The sequence below is a fragment of the Pleurodeles waltl genome, chromosome 12 (assembly GCF_031143425.1).
Source record: "Pleurodeles waltl isolate 20211129_DDA chromosome 12, aPleWal1.hap1.20221129, whole genome shotgun sequence".
Taxonomy (NCBI): Eukaryota; Metazoa; Chordata; class Amphibia; order Caudata; family Salamandridae; genus Pleurodeles; species Pleurodeles waltl.
In genome coordinates this window covers 457,971,514-457,986,372 of record NC_090451.1, presented here as the reverse complement: position 1 = coordinate 457,986,372, position 14,859 = coordinate 457,971,514, and the positions used below count along the sequence as shown (strand labels likewise).

The following is a 14,859-nucleotide window of genomic DNA, read 5'->3' as shown; positions in this document are numbered from 1 at the left end:
CCTCTCCCCACTCTCTCAGGCCTTACCTTCACTCTGGTTGACCAGGAGTATTCTTTCTTTTCACCTTTTCATGGTACCCAATCCAGAGAAGGCTACTTCCTGGTCTCCCACAGAGTAGGGGCCATCACTTGGGAACCCCATGTCATGAAGATTGCATTTCTTAACCTTGCCCCGGTCATGATTTCCTTGGACCTCGGTCTTGCCTATCTGGGGCCCAAACCATGGTGCCTGAATTTGTCATGCTATAGCACCATCCAGGGTAAGTTCCAACTTCGCTACCATGTCTCACGTACCTGGGCAGTAATAAGGGCTCATTTTTTTCCCACAGGGTTTGTGGGCAGCGCGAAGGTGACTATCCATGGCCAATTTACGAAGGATGCAGCTCTGACCAATGTGCAGAGAGTGACTCATCAGAAGAACCTGGAGAAAAATATTGTGGCTCTTACGCATCTCTATACTGCAAAGCCCTCCTCCCACACCCGCTGTTGCCTGGAGAAGGCACATATGGACCTTATTGCTTTGTTTACATCTAAGGCCACTATGAACAGTGCAAGAAGGTGGGTCACCTTTTGGCAGCCAAGCTACACCAATAGGAGGCTGCTTTAGCCATCCCTGTCATACAGTCTGCAGACACCCACAAGACATAGTCAATGAATTCACACACTTCTACCGGACGCTATATACCCAGAAGATGGCAACTGACACCGCCCACCTGGAGGCCTTGTTTGAAGGCTAGCACCTTCCTAGCCTTAACGAGGCTAGTAGGGCCTTACTAAATGGGAAATCAGTAAGATTGCGCAGGGCATCTCCAGACTTCCCTACTACAAGGCTCTAAGGGGGGTGGCTTCACCACAGAATTCTACATGTGGGCAGGAGGGGACGTAATTGTTTCAAAATATAGGACGCCTTCCAGGAGGCTGGCCAGATTGGTTCTCTTGGCTCTTTTCTAACAGAGCAGGGATAGCAGTCCTCTCCAAACTAGGGAGGGCGCCCGTCTCATGTGGAAGCTACAGACCCATCAACTTACTCAATAGAGACACAAAAATCCTTGTTAGTGTCCTGGTGGCCATCTTTACAAAGTGATCCTATCCCTGATTCACCACATGCAGGTGGGGTTCGTCCCAGGCCATTCCTCCAGGAACTACGGGCCAGATGCAAGAAAATTGCAAATTGCGACTTGCAATTTGCGAGTCCTTCCGACTCGCAAATTGCAAGTCGCAATTTGCAATGCAGAACGTCTGCGACTCGCTATGGGGTCGCATTGACCCACCTCATTAATATTAATGAGGTGGGTCGCAAATTGCGGCCCCATAGCGAGTCTAGGCACTCGCAAACATGGAGGCCTGCTGTAGTCAGCAGACCTCCATGTTTGTGACTGCTTTTAAATAAAGCAGTTTTTTTTGTTTTAAGTGTAGCCCATTTTCCTTAAAGGAAAACGAGCTGCACTTTAAAAAAAAAACGAAACCTTTAGTTTCGGTATTTTTTCAGGGCAGGCAGTGGTCCCTTGGACCACTACCTGCCCTGAAAAAATTGTTTTGGGTCCATTCACAAACTGGAAGGGGTCCCATGGGGACCCCTTCCAATTTGCGAGTGGGTTTCCATCCACTTGAAGTGGATGGTAACTGCGACACCATTTGCGACCACATATGCGGTCACAAATGGTATTGCATACCACTCCGAATCGCAAATAGGAAGGGAACACCCCTTCCTATTTGCGATTCTGAAATGCATATTGCGAGTCGGTCCTGACTCGCAATATGCATTTCTGCATGGCAAAGAGGCATTTGCGCCTCGCAAACAGCGATTTTCGCAGTTTGCGACGCGCAAATCCTTTGCTACATCTGGCCCTACCTCCGTTCCCTCACTCATGCAACATGAGTGGCCGAATGTAGGAAAGAAACATCTTGCCTGGCATGTTACCCCCATTTTTGCCCTTATGTCACTGGGATCCTGCTAGGCAGGACCCCAGTGCTCATAGTGTATGCCCTGTATGTGTTCCCTGTGTGGTGCCTAACTGTATCACTGAGGCTCTGCTAACCAGAATCTCAGTGTTTATGCTCTCTCTGCTTTCTAAAATTGTCACTACAGGCTAGTGACTAATTTTACCAATTCTCATTGGCACACTGGTACAGCCATATAATTCCCTTGTATATGGTACTTAGGTACCAGGGTATTGGGGTTCCAGGAGATCCCTATGGGTTGCAGCATTTATTTTGCCACTCATTGGGAGCTCAGACAATTCTTACACAGGCCTGCCACTGCAGCCTGAGTGAAATAATGTCCACGTTATTTCACAGCCATTTTTCACTGCACATAAGTAACTTATAAGTCACCTAAATGTCTACCCCACACTTGGTGAAGGTTGGGTGCCAAGTTACTTAGTGTATGGGCACCCTGGCACTAACCAAGGTGCCCCCACATCGTTCAGGGCAATTTACCTGAAATTTGTGAGTGCAGGGACACCATTACACGTGTGCACTGCACATAGGTCACTACCTATGTGTAGCGTCACAATGGTAACTCCGAACATGGCCATGTAACATGTCTAAGATCAATTCCATGACCCCCCGGGTCTCTAGCACAGAACCCGGGTACTGCCAAAGTGCCTTTCCGGGTTTTCCACTGCAGCTGCTGCCAACCCCTCAGACAGGATTCTGCCCTCCTGGGGTCTGGGCAGCCCCGGCCCAGGAAGGCAGAACAAAGGATTTCCTCTGAGAGAGGGTGTTACACCCTCTCCCTTTGGAAATAGGTGTGAAGGGCTGGGGAGGAGTAGCCTCCCCCAGCCTCTGGAAATGCTTTGATGGGCAGAGATGGTGCCCATCTCGTCATACGCCAGTCTACACCGGTTCTGGGATCCCCCCAGCCCTGCTCTGGTACAAAACTGGAAAAAGGAAAGGGGAATGACCACTCCCCTGACCAGTACCTCCCAGGGGAGGTGCCCAGAGCTCCTCCAGTGTGTCCCAGACCTCTGCATTCTTGGATTCAGAGGTGTTGGGGGCACACTGGACTGCTCTGAGTGGCCAGTGCCAGCAGGTGACGTCAGAGACCCCTTCTGATAGGATCTTACCTCTCTTGGTAGCCAAACCTCCTTTCTTGGTAGCCAAACCTCCTTTTCTGGCTATTTAGGGTCTCTCCTCTGGGGTATTCTTCAGATAACGAATGCAAGAGCTCACCAGAGTTCCTCTGCACTTCCCTCTTGGACTTCTGCCACGGATCGATCCCTGACTGCTCCAGGACGCCTGCAAAACCGCAACAAAGTAGCAAGACGAATAACAGCAACATTGTGGCGCCTCATCCTGCCGGCTTTCCCAACTGTTTCCTGGTGGTACATGCTCTGAGGGCTGTCTGCCTTTACCCTGCACTGGAAACCAAGAAGAAATCTCCTGTGGGTCAATGGAATCTTCCCCCTGCTAATGCAGGCACCAAAAGACTGCATCACCGGTCCTCTGGGTCCCTTCTTATCCTGACGAGCGTAGTCCCTGGAACACAGGAGCTAGATCCAAGTGACACCCACAGTCCTGTGATCCTTCAGTCCAAGTTTGGTGGAGGTAAGTCCTTGCCTCCCCACACCAGACAGCAAATCTGTGCACTGTGTGATTTGCAGCTGCTCCGGCTTCTGTGCACTTCTCCAAGGATTCCTTTGTGCACAGCCTAGCCTGGGTCCCCAGCACTCCGTCTTGCAGTGCTCAACCCTCTGAGTTGGACTCCAACATTGTGGGACCCTCCTTTTGTGACTCCTGTTTCCAAAATCTTCTAAGTGCCTGCTCCGGGACTTCTGGGGGTGCTGCCTGCTTCTGCGGGGGCTCAATGAGTTGCTGAGTGCCCCCTCTGTCTTCTCCTCCAAGCGGCGACATCCTGGTCCTTCCTGGTCCCCAGCAGCACCCAAAAACTTCTACCACAACCCTTGCAGCTAGAAAGGCTTGTTTGCAGTATTTCTGTGGAAACACTTCTGCAATATCCAGCACGCCGTTGGGCATCTTCCTTCGAAAGGTGAAGGTCCTAGCCCTTTTCATTCTTGCAGAATCTTCGGCTTCTTCCACCCAGAGGCAGCCCTTTTGCACCTTCATCCAGGGTTTCCTGGGCTCCTGCTCCCCCTGGACACTATCGCGACTCTTGGAGTTGGTTCCCTTGCCTTGCAGGTCCTCACATCCAGGAATCCGTCTTCAGTGTTTTGCTGGTGCTTGTGGTTCTTGCAGAATCCCCCATCACGATAATTGTGTCTTTCTAGGGTAGTAGGGAAATTTTACTCCTACCTTCTAGGGTCTTGGGGTGTGGTATTTTGGACACCCTTACTGTTTTCTTACAGTCCCAGCGGCCCTCTACAAGCTCCCATAGGTCTGGGGTCCATTTGTGATTCGCATTCCACTTTTGGAGTATATGGTTTGTGTTGCCCCTAGACCTATGTTCACCTTCCTATTGTGATTCTACATTGTTTGCACTACTTTTCTTACTGTTACTTACCTGTTGTGGGTTTGTGTACATATAACTTGTGTATATTACTTACCTCCTAAGTGAGGGTATTCTTTGAGATACTGTTGCCATATTGTCATAAAACTAAAGTACCTTTATTTTTAGTAACTTAAAGTATTGTGTTTTCCTATGATATTGTGCTATATGATATAAGTGGTATAGTAGGAGCTTTGCATGTCTCCTAGTTCAGCCTAAGCTGCTTTGCCATAGCTACCTTCTACCAGCCTAAGCTGTTAGAAACACCTCTATTCTACTAATAAGGGATAACTGGACCCGGCACAGGGTGTAAGTACCACAAGGTTCCCACTATAAGCCAGGCCAGCTTGCACTCTCCCTAGATGCCGAGAAGGCGTTTGATAAGATTGAGAGGGCATACCTCTTTGAAATCTTGTGGTGATTTGGTGTAGGAGAGGAATTCATAAATAAGGTCCCCAGGCTCTATGACACCCCGACTGCTCAGGTTAACTGTGGCATCTTCCTGTTGGACCCATTCCTGATCCAGAGGGTCCTCCCGGCCATGGAGCCCCGTATGGCATCCCTTTATCAATCTCTGCTCCTCTTTGGTGACCCCATTGCAGGTGAAACAATCACAATTTATCTCTACAGATATACTTTTCATCCTCGTAGCTCCCTCCCGGCCCTGTTGGAAATCATCGCTGGCTTTGCAGCACCGTCGGGATACTGGATGGACTGGAACAAGAGCGAGGCGCTGCCTCTTTCACACGTGACCACGAGAGTGGCTATCCATGACTACCCCTTCCGCTGGACACCGTTTTGTTTCATGTACCTGGGGACTATGTCAATAGGGTGCTGGACCACATGTTGGCAGACAACCGTGAGCCTTTGTTTGCCGACATTAAATTAAACTTTGCAAAATGGTCCCACCTTGGCCTCTCTATATGGGAAGGGCACAGGCTGTGAGAATGGCAATAGGCTCCCATGGTTTACACATGTCTTTGGCATTCTACCTCTATTGGACCCATTGCCTATCCTATGCTCCATTGATGCAGGAATGTGTTCCTTGGGCTGGAGGTCACCCCATCCCCACTTGGCCTACACCAATCTCTTAGTACCTCGCTCATGTGGTGGCCTGGGCCTCCCTTTCATCGAGTACTACGCTCTGGCCCTACACCTTTCTCAACTGGCCGACTTGCTCTCTGAGATGCCGGACCTGCCTCAATGGGTCATGGCAGAGTGCATGCTTCTGACATATCATAACAGCTTATCTCCGCTTTACAGAGTGGTATGCCTCCGTCATACCCTTTCAACCTGATCCTACAGACCAGGATGAAATCCTGGCACTGAGTCCACCACCATCTTGGGGTGGACCCCCTTCTCCATGAACATGCACCCTTATGGAGCAATACCTCCCTGCGCATCAGGGAATAAATGTGGATCTGGGAGCTGTGGTGCGCAGCAGGCATCAATAGCTTAGACCAGGTTATCACAGACGGAGCTCTCAAGTCCTTTGCAGCACTCTGTGAGGAGTTTGGCCTGCAGCCTTAACAATCATGGAAGCACCTCCAGTTTACACTCTGCCTCCAACGTTGCCTGGCACACGACCATGGACCCTACGACCCTCCCTGATAGTTTTCTATCTTAGGACATGGGACACCCCCACAGAGTTATGTCTGGTTTCTATAGCCTTCTGAACCATCACCTTTTTCCCCTTCCTCCCATCAATAACCTTTGCGTCAAATGGCAAATAGACTGCAGACAGAATAGGAGGCATAAGATTGGTAACAACTCTTTAAAGTGCTCACCTGTGGGACAAGAGAGGCCTGTTTAAAGTTTGAACTGTGAGTGGCAGAACTGTTGCCCCATGCAACCTGTTGGTGTTGCCCAGAAACCCTCTGTGATCTATTGCATGTTCTTGTGACTGCCCCTCAGTCCTTTAAGATGTGGTGGAGACCATGCTGCGTGAGACACTGTTGCTCAAAACCCCTACCTATTTGTATGTCCCAGGAGACAATCCAGAACTTTCCCAACCCAGGATCACCTCTTAACATGACCCTTGCTACGGCCAAAAGTGCATCCTTCTCCACTGGTGTTACCCTACGCCCCCCTCCCACGAGGAGTGGTTAGCAACAATGTAGCAAGTAGCTTCCCACAAACAAATCATCTTCATCCTTCAGGATAGAGTGGAGATTCTCCTCCAGATGTGGTGCCACTGCCTTCTACATCCCAGGCATTAATTATTTGCCCTATACATTATTCTTCCCTCCGCTGAACACCCACTGTGGCAACAAAACATGTCCCTTGCTTCAGTCTGCATGGCTCCCCCGGGTGCTACACTGATACTGTGGCCATTTCTCCCTTCTACAACCCTCTCCTCTCCCTCTGGTCGCCCTTCTCCTTTCTTCCTCCCCCCTCCTCTTCAATGTGCTCTCCCCCCCTTGCATAAGTGCCATTGCTACCCTTGCGGAGTACCCTCCAGTTATGGACCAAATTGTAGGGTCCCCATTTTGGAATGCTATAACCTTAAATATGCATTGTGTTCTGTCTTGTTGCTTCCCTTTTACCATCTGGATCTAGAATTTTCCACATTTGCTCATTATTGATGTGTAGTGATTCCATTATCATTGTATGCACTGGCCTGTTCCCTACTCATGCACCCCCACTGTTTTGCAGTATTATTCCTTTTTGATTTTCAATAAAGAATTGAAACACACAAAAACTGCCACTAGGCAAAACTGTCTAGCAGGAACATTAATCACAAGAGTTATATTGATATTTGTATTGCTACCTGAAAGGTGGGTGCACAAGTAACTCTGCATCAGGTGCTTTTAAATTGTATGTTATTGATAAATACAGTCCCCCTTCCCCCAGGGTCAGTGCACCCCTTGAGGTAAGCGGTCAGTGTGGCCACGTCAGTCGTGCCAAGCTAAAGCCAGCCCTGATACAAATTATATAACACATCGGAATTCAGTGTGGTCATAAAATGACAGAGGACAGCAGGCTTGTTAAGTAAAATAAAGAAGCACTAGGCAAACAACCAAGCAGTTCAACCAACCAACTTGTGGCAGCACCCATCCCCCACCATCCGAGGGAAATCAGAGATTAGTTTTACATGCAGGCAGCCCTCCAGGATTACCCCATGTGCTAAAACCCATAGCGGTATGCTGCAATGATGGAAGGGGGCTGCTGTCCAATCTTGGAGCTCAAGTATTGCGAATGAGGAACTTGGCAGGCACAGCCCAACCAAGGTATGTCTAGTCAGAGATATCATCCGCACTCACATAGCCGTCCCTCCAAAAGTCAGCCAGGACTGTGTTACATGCCCTAGAAAATGCCAAGTATTATCTGACTGGGTGCACCTTACAGAGTAAAACAATCCCCTCCCATGTCGCCCATTGCAAAACATCAGTCTCCAGCTCTCAGGATCAGTGTCAACATAACGTTTTAAACGTACAAAAAAATGAAATTCACCAGTTATAGCTATCTCTGGAAACTATAACTCATGTCCTAAGGTAACTATGTCTTGTGCTCGCACCATGCACAGTTTTCTTATTGATAATGTAATTGCAAAGGTTGCAGTGATATTATCAGTGTTGTCATAGAAGATGTCATTAGTGATGTAATATGTGGGGTAATTAACAGGAGTCCCAGGAGGTGCTTCTGGTTTTTTCTAGTGTTGCTGGGGAGCTATAAAACTCCTTTACAACATAAAAAAAAAAGCTTGATGGTGTCTCTGACCCTTCTACGGACGTCACTAAAAATAAATATATAAATAACCTTTTCAGTTTGTAAAGGGATGGTCCTTGTTGGAGCAGTGAATGATAAATGAGCGGCTGTGGCTGTACATTTTTTACTCACTTTTTAAAACTTTCGTGTGTGTTCTGGTCCCACCTGGGAACCCCACATTTTAAGAGAACCACAAGGAGAGCTAAAGGGCCCCTTTCAGGCTTTCACTAGGTGGGAGCAGCTTTGTGCTACTCCAGGTGGAAGCACATTACTTTTTCCCTGTTCATGGTTTCGGCCAAGGAAAAGAGGGTGTCCCTGGGGTTGGGAACCCCAGACAGCATTCTTGAGCTGACCCCAGAGATGGGGCCCCCAGGGCAAACCATTGGCCCCTCCCCATGTCTTGGTTTCCAGCCCCCGGGGATCGAGTCCACCGGCCCTCTTCTGGGGATGTGGTTCTCAAGGCTTTTTTGGGCTTTAGGAGGTGGGCAACAAGCCCCTTTTCCCCAGAAACAGCAGTGCATCTGTCAAAAACTGTGCCACCCCTCGGATCCTGGCCCATACCAAGGGGTGTTTTTTTAAATGCCCATGCATATCGTTAACATTTTTACTAAGGATTCATGAACCCTCAACAAATTCACAGCAAAATTAAAAAAAAACAATTTTTGGGGCTCAGGCAGAGTCCTTTTGGGACCCCACCACCAGGCCTAGGCTTTAAGGGTATCCCAAATCTGCTCCCTTATGTCGTTTTTTAAAACTTTTTTCTTAAGACTCAGGACTGAGTCTCAAGTCCTAAAATTGCTGCTGCCACATCATTGTTGATGTGGTGGAAGCCAATCTGATCTTAGTATGAGATCTGCTGGTTTTGAGAACCCTTAGCGCTATGACATATACAAAGATTTTGAGCCTTAATTGCTAAAAAAACTAATGAATGGATGTACATCAAATCACAAAACACACTCTTTCTGGACCAAGCTTTAGCTTTCTGCCAAACATGGAGTAAATCTGTTCAAGGATTTGGGCCGTAGCTGTGTCTACATTTCCCATGGAAAAATGAATGGGGAAGTAACTTTTTAGTACCCCCTTTTTCTCAACCTCTTTTTGATGGATCACCCCATGACTGTCCAGGAAAGAGCTAAGCAGACTAGTTGTAGTGAACATTTCTTGCTAATTCTGATGCCACAATAGTAACAACTGTGGCATCTAAATTTTTTTTGTCTTTTTACATCTTTCTCTTGAAGGATAAGCAATCCAATTTACTTGTTTTTCTATTTCATTATTAATTAAGCAATGGCTTAATGGTGAGGCTTTTGTGTAAATATGACGTCTATTAGTTTGTCTTACAAATTATGTCAAAGTTAAGCATTTTACTCCATTAGACAGTGTTATGGTGTTTCTCAAAGGATTACTTTGTATTATATTGAGTAGATTACAGTGAAGTCCTTTTTGTAGGTTTTCCATTGATCGACATACCGACCTCGAAAGGCAGTTCAACGTCAATGCGGACGATGGAAAAATCACTTTGGCAACACCACTGGATAGAGAATCCAATGTTTGGCACAACATAACAATCATGGCTACAGAAACTAGTAAGTTTGCATGACTTCTTCTTATCTGTTTGGGGGTGGCAGAAAGGGAGGGGCTGTGACTTCATTTTGTACAAAAAGGTTTTTTAAATGTACTGCCGAAAATACTGTGGCACATTTCAAACAGATTTAAAAATTAAAATGAAGGCAGATTTACAAACGTTTCTTCATCCTGCCTTCCATATTTCTCTTCTGTCTTAATTTGAATTGTCCTGGATGGAGCCTGGCCTCCTTGAACATTTTTATTTAAATGCAGGTATTAGTTTAAAGATGTCATCTAATACAGAAATGTATTATTTTGCATTTATTTTACGTCACAAATTGTGTCCACTGATAGAGTAAAAGAATAATGCATGCAGTCTTTAGATTGTCTTTGTGTTTATATTGTCCTAGAAATGTCTTCACAATTGACAGTTGTTCTAGCAAGTATTTTTCGTTAATTTATATTGTATCAGCACATGAGAATATCTCAGTTGCTGCTTTGAAAACTCGGATACAGTTGCACCTCTGGATCAATTGTTTGAAACTGTCTTTGGAATAGGATGCCCCAAGTAAGGAGAAAGACTATGCAACCTATAGGAAAGATCCGGGACTGTTTCAGCAAACCACACAAGGCAATATATGTCAAATATGGCAAGTAGATTAAGTAATACCTAGTAGTACCCATAATTAGTGGACTGGTAATGGCATTTTCTTCTTCTCTATTTTTGTTAGAGATTAGTGATATGATCAAGTCAAGGATGGTAGATCTGTGGACACAACATTGGTAATATTACAAAGTTGTAACCTCCACAATATTTAAAAAAGCATCAATGAAAATAACATTGGAATCATGTCAATATTTACCAAACCATAACAACAAAGTGCCTACAAGTTGGAAATGGCCCTCTATGCAGGGTCACCTCCCTATTTTTTGCCTTTTACTCTATACTTTTTGCTACATTTATTTTTCTTGGCCTTATGCCTCTGTGCACCACTTCATCACCACTAACCAGCGCTAAAGTGCTTGTGCTCATTCCCGTATAAATGGTTTAAGTGGCATACACCAATAGGATTTTTTTATTTGCTCATAAGTCCGTAGATAAGTGCACTACATTTGGGGGTCTGTAGTGATAACAGCGCCACCCACTTAAGTAGCCATGTAACTATGTCTCAGGTCTGCCATGGCAGAGCCTGTATATGCAGTTTGAAACTGCCATGTTGACCCGGGCAAGACTCTGCCAGGTGTGTGTCTTGCCCTCCCAAGTATTACCAATTCAGTCCTTGGCTCTTGGAAGTGGATATGAGGTGCTGCTTCAACCGGCAACTCCGCATTGAAGCTGTTGCACCGCTCAGAACCAGTGCATCTTTATCAGTGTCAATGCATTGCTACTGCTGCAAGGATTGAGTGCAATGCATCACCGACTGCACAGCACATTAACTCCATGTTGGATACATATCTGACTTTGCAATGCTTTGCCTTCATCCCAAGGTTTAACAAAGACAAATCACCTCCCCTCCTCCTAGCATCTTCCTCAACTTTGACGCCAACAAGGTACTTTGTCAGTAGGCCAAATCTGGACCCTATGTCCAACCTGTGTCCATTGCAGTCTGACTGAGCTTTCTGATTTGACCCGGTCAAGCATGACCAGATAGCCCTGGTTGGCGCTTTATTCTTTTAAGCACTATAATTCAGTTTATTCTTTAAAAATTAATATCTCAAGTTCTACTGTTTGTATTTTTGTCATTTTGGTTTTGTTTTGTTCATTAAATAAACTCTAGTTTTCTAACTAAGTGTGCTATCTTTTGTGTACTGTTTTCACCATTTTACTGCTTGAAGTGTTGCACAAATACTTAATACATTGACTTTTCAGTTGAGCCTGACTGCTATGCGCCAAAGCTACCAGGAAGTGAGCACATGTTAATTTAGGCTGTGTTGGTGACTTACCCTGACTTGTATTGTGGTTCCTGCTTGGACGTGTGCATACTTCTGCCAACCAGAAACCCAATTTCTAACACTAAATTTACAGATAATATTGTAAAACCATTAAATCTTTGAACAGAAAGGATTCAAAGGCAGTTAGTGGTGTCCAAGTGAATGCTAGGATGATTCCCAATATAACATTTTTCTGACTGTTCTCTGCATTAGACGACCATGTAATAGGTGTTTTTAACAGTGTTGTTTGGATACATTTCTAGAAGAGCAGGTAACTTGATTTTGGTCTACCATTTTTGGATCCAGGACATTCTAGAGCTTGACCCATGTGCTTGTAGTGAGTGCTTCCATGATTTGATCAATTTAACTATGTTAGCTGGATCAAGAATGAAGTGTTGGATTGTGGTTGATTTGTCTATGACTTGTTTTCAAAAAGCAGTGTGCACAATGCCTTGAATATTATATGTGACCCGTAAAGCCACAGGAAGAGCATGAAGATCCTTCAAGGCTTAAATAATGTATTCATGTGTACGCAGGTTTAATTATATCTGAGCAGCCATACATTGAAATCTCTTCAAACTATATATGAGATGAATGACTAGGCCAATGTGTAACACATTATAGTAAGAAAAGCATGTCTTCACTAGATGTCTAGCTATCTCTGTCCTGTATGCACCTAGAAAATAAAATGTTTACAAGAACGTTCAGTTCACCTAACTATTGCAAAAGAACTGTGTCATATGCAAATAGAGTTATTCACTCCCAACAGGTTGATGAGCCTTTGCCCACCTACTGTGGCATTCATCACCATGGGGTCCCTCATCTATCATTGGGAGGCGTCCGGGATTGACCCTATTGATCTTGTAATATTTCTTTGAGCGTACCAGGAATGATATGGTGAATTTTTTATGTATGTAGCATGATCAGTTAAAATTTAGTGCAAGGGTGGGTTACTTTTCTAGTATAGAGGTATTTATGCCCCCCAACCACACAACCAAACCGCAAATTCTCTGACCTTGTTTAGCAGGGTGTTAACATGTTATAGCGTCTTTCATGGCATGAGACTTTCATCATGCCTGGTTATTTATGCCTCTTTTGAAGTGTGTAGCAACTGCATAAAACAAATGGTTTATTAACAATTAACACACAGCATGCAGTGATGATTTTCTGTGCATTAATAGTGGTTCACAGTAATGGTGGTTAATGCCTACAAAAAATATGCTTCCTCCTAGTTTCAGTGTATGTCTATAATTATAGCAGCCTCTTTTCTCGAGTATTATTTTTAATGATACTAGAAAATTATTTTTGGGGAGATTGTCTTGAAGAGAATCCTCTATTCAGCATATACTATCTATTTATGTGTAGATAGTACTGTTGGGGATTACTGTTCCCAGTTGCATGTGGCGGGTTTGTAACTAGACATATTGCACAGTTGGAATCAACACATAGCATGGACTTTTAAGAAATAATTGTATTGTCTGACATTAGATGGATAGCATCTGCATAAGCAGTAATACTAGATTCAGAGTGCCCCTCATTAACCACACTAATGGTTTGTGAAGTTCTTATTTTTTCAACCTTACCTATTATGACACAATACATTTTGGTCAAAAACTGTTAACAGTCTCATATCCATAATCTCTGTATAGATTTTACATTCCTTATTGATAAGAAATAAGGCATTGTATCTAAAATTTAAAGATGGATCAACTTTTTGCTTGGGAACTATCATGGGTTTCACAAAGGTGCCTTGACCTATACCAAAATACTTTGATACAGGACATAAAGGTCTGGTGTTAGTAACCCCCTCAATAGCTATTAAATTCCATTTAGAATGGACTGGAGTTAAGATTTTTTCCCTTTCTCAAACTATGAATTTTTTACAAAATCAGTAGAGATACACATATACATAGAAACATACAATTATATCTCTTTAGTTGCGTTGGTGCATTGATCATTCATCCATATCTGGTAACTGGAAACTGGAAGTTGTTTTCTTCTGTGTCAGAGATTGCTAACAATGGTGAAGAGGTAGCAGCAGTCACTAAGTTTTCAGGGTCAGTCTTTGTTTCACCATTTCAAGTTGAAGAACTCTGAATCACAGGCCTAAAGGGAGAAGAGCCACCAGTAACAGACTTTTCAGGGTGCTGATTAGTCACCATGTGCCCCTTGGTAGACACCTCTTGGAAAGGTCCAGCATCATATGGAGCATCAGATTTTCTTTTGTGCATCTTCCCCATGATAACCAAATCACCTCTTTTAAACATGATGTCCTTTGCATGTCGAATCTTGTCTGCCCATGCTTTCATTTTCTGCTTGTTATCTAAGTCCCTTGTACGACATGTTGTCAATGTTGACATTGCTCTCATGAACAACATGGTCGAGTGAGGTGTTGAACAATAAGCTCTTAGAGTAGAATTTAGTATTGTTTTGAAAGTGAGTATCTCAAGATTTGCACACTGTGCTTCTTTCTTTAGCTTACTCAAAAAGTTCAACAAGTCCATTGGTCTGCGGCCACAAAGGTGTACTCTTTTGATGCTTGATGTTCAGATGCTCTAGGAATTTTTTGAATTCTTTACTGTTAAAGTATGGGTCATTGTCAGACTTCAGAATGGCTGGAATATCCTGGATCGCAAAGATGTCATCAAGTTTTTCAATGGCTTATTCGTGAGTCGCAGATATAGAGATCTTCAATCAAAGGGAAATGGGAGTATTTATCCACAATCACCATCAGGTGATGTCTATTATCAAGTGGCCCGACAAAACCACCGAAGACGATTGCTATTCTCTCCCATGGATGTTTAGGGAGTTCAGACATGTTCAGAATATGTTCAGTGACTTTCTTTCTGAGGTTGTGAACAAGCATGTTCTTTTGGGACAAACTTCTACTAACATAGGCCACGATATGCCAGTGAGCATTTGGATATCCACTATGCTGTGCAAGAATAGCGCCTAACCTGACTTGGCTAGCATGAATTACAACTTCTGTATGAAGTTTTGGATTGAAGTATGCCATTTCATTAACATCTTCAATGGTGATTCTCTTGAAACCTCTCTCACATTCTTGTGACCATGGAAAGGAAACATTTTTCTTCGTCAACTCTAATAATGGAGCACAAACAGTGGCAAACTCTTGTATGTACCTTGAAAAGCAACTGGCCATTCCAGGAAAGAAACGTACCATTGACACAGCTTATGGGGAATCAG

At 44.5% G+C, this 14,859-nt stretch overlaps 1 protein-coding gene across 3 annotated transcripts in view; it reads left to right on the top strand.

Annotated features, from left to right (window-relative positions):
- The window catches only part of CDH8 (cadherin 8), a 1,003,344-nt gene that overhangs the window by 787,520 nt on the left and 200,965 nt on the right, over window positions 1-14,859 (top strand). For all 3 annotated transcript variants that reach the window (XM_069217048.1, XM_069217049.1, XM_069217050.1), the window contains exon 8: window positions 9,604-9,740. In XM_069217048.1, coding sequence (XP_069073149.1) covers window positions 9,604-9,740 — 137 coding nt within the window. The remainder of the gene's footprint in view (window positions 1-9,603; window positions 9,741-14,859) is intronic.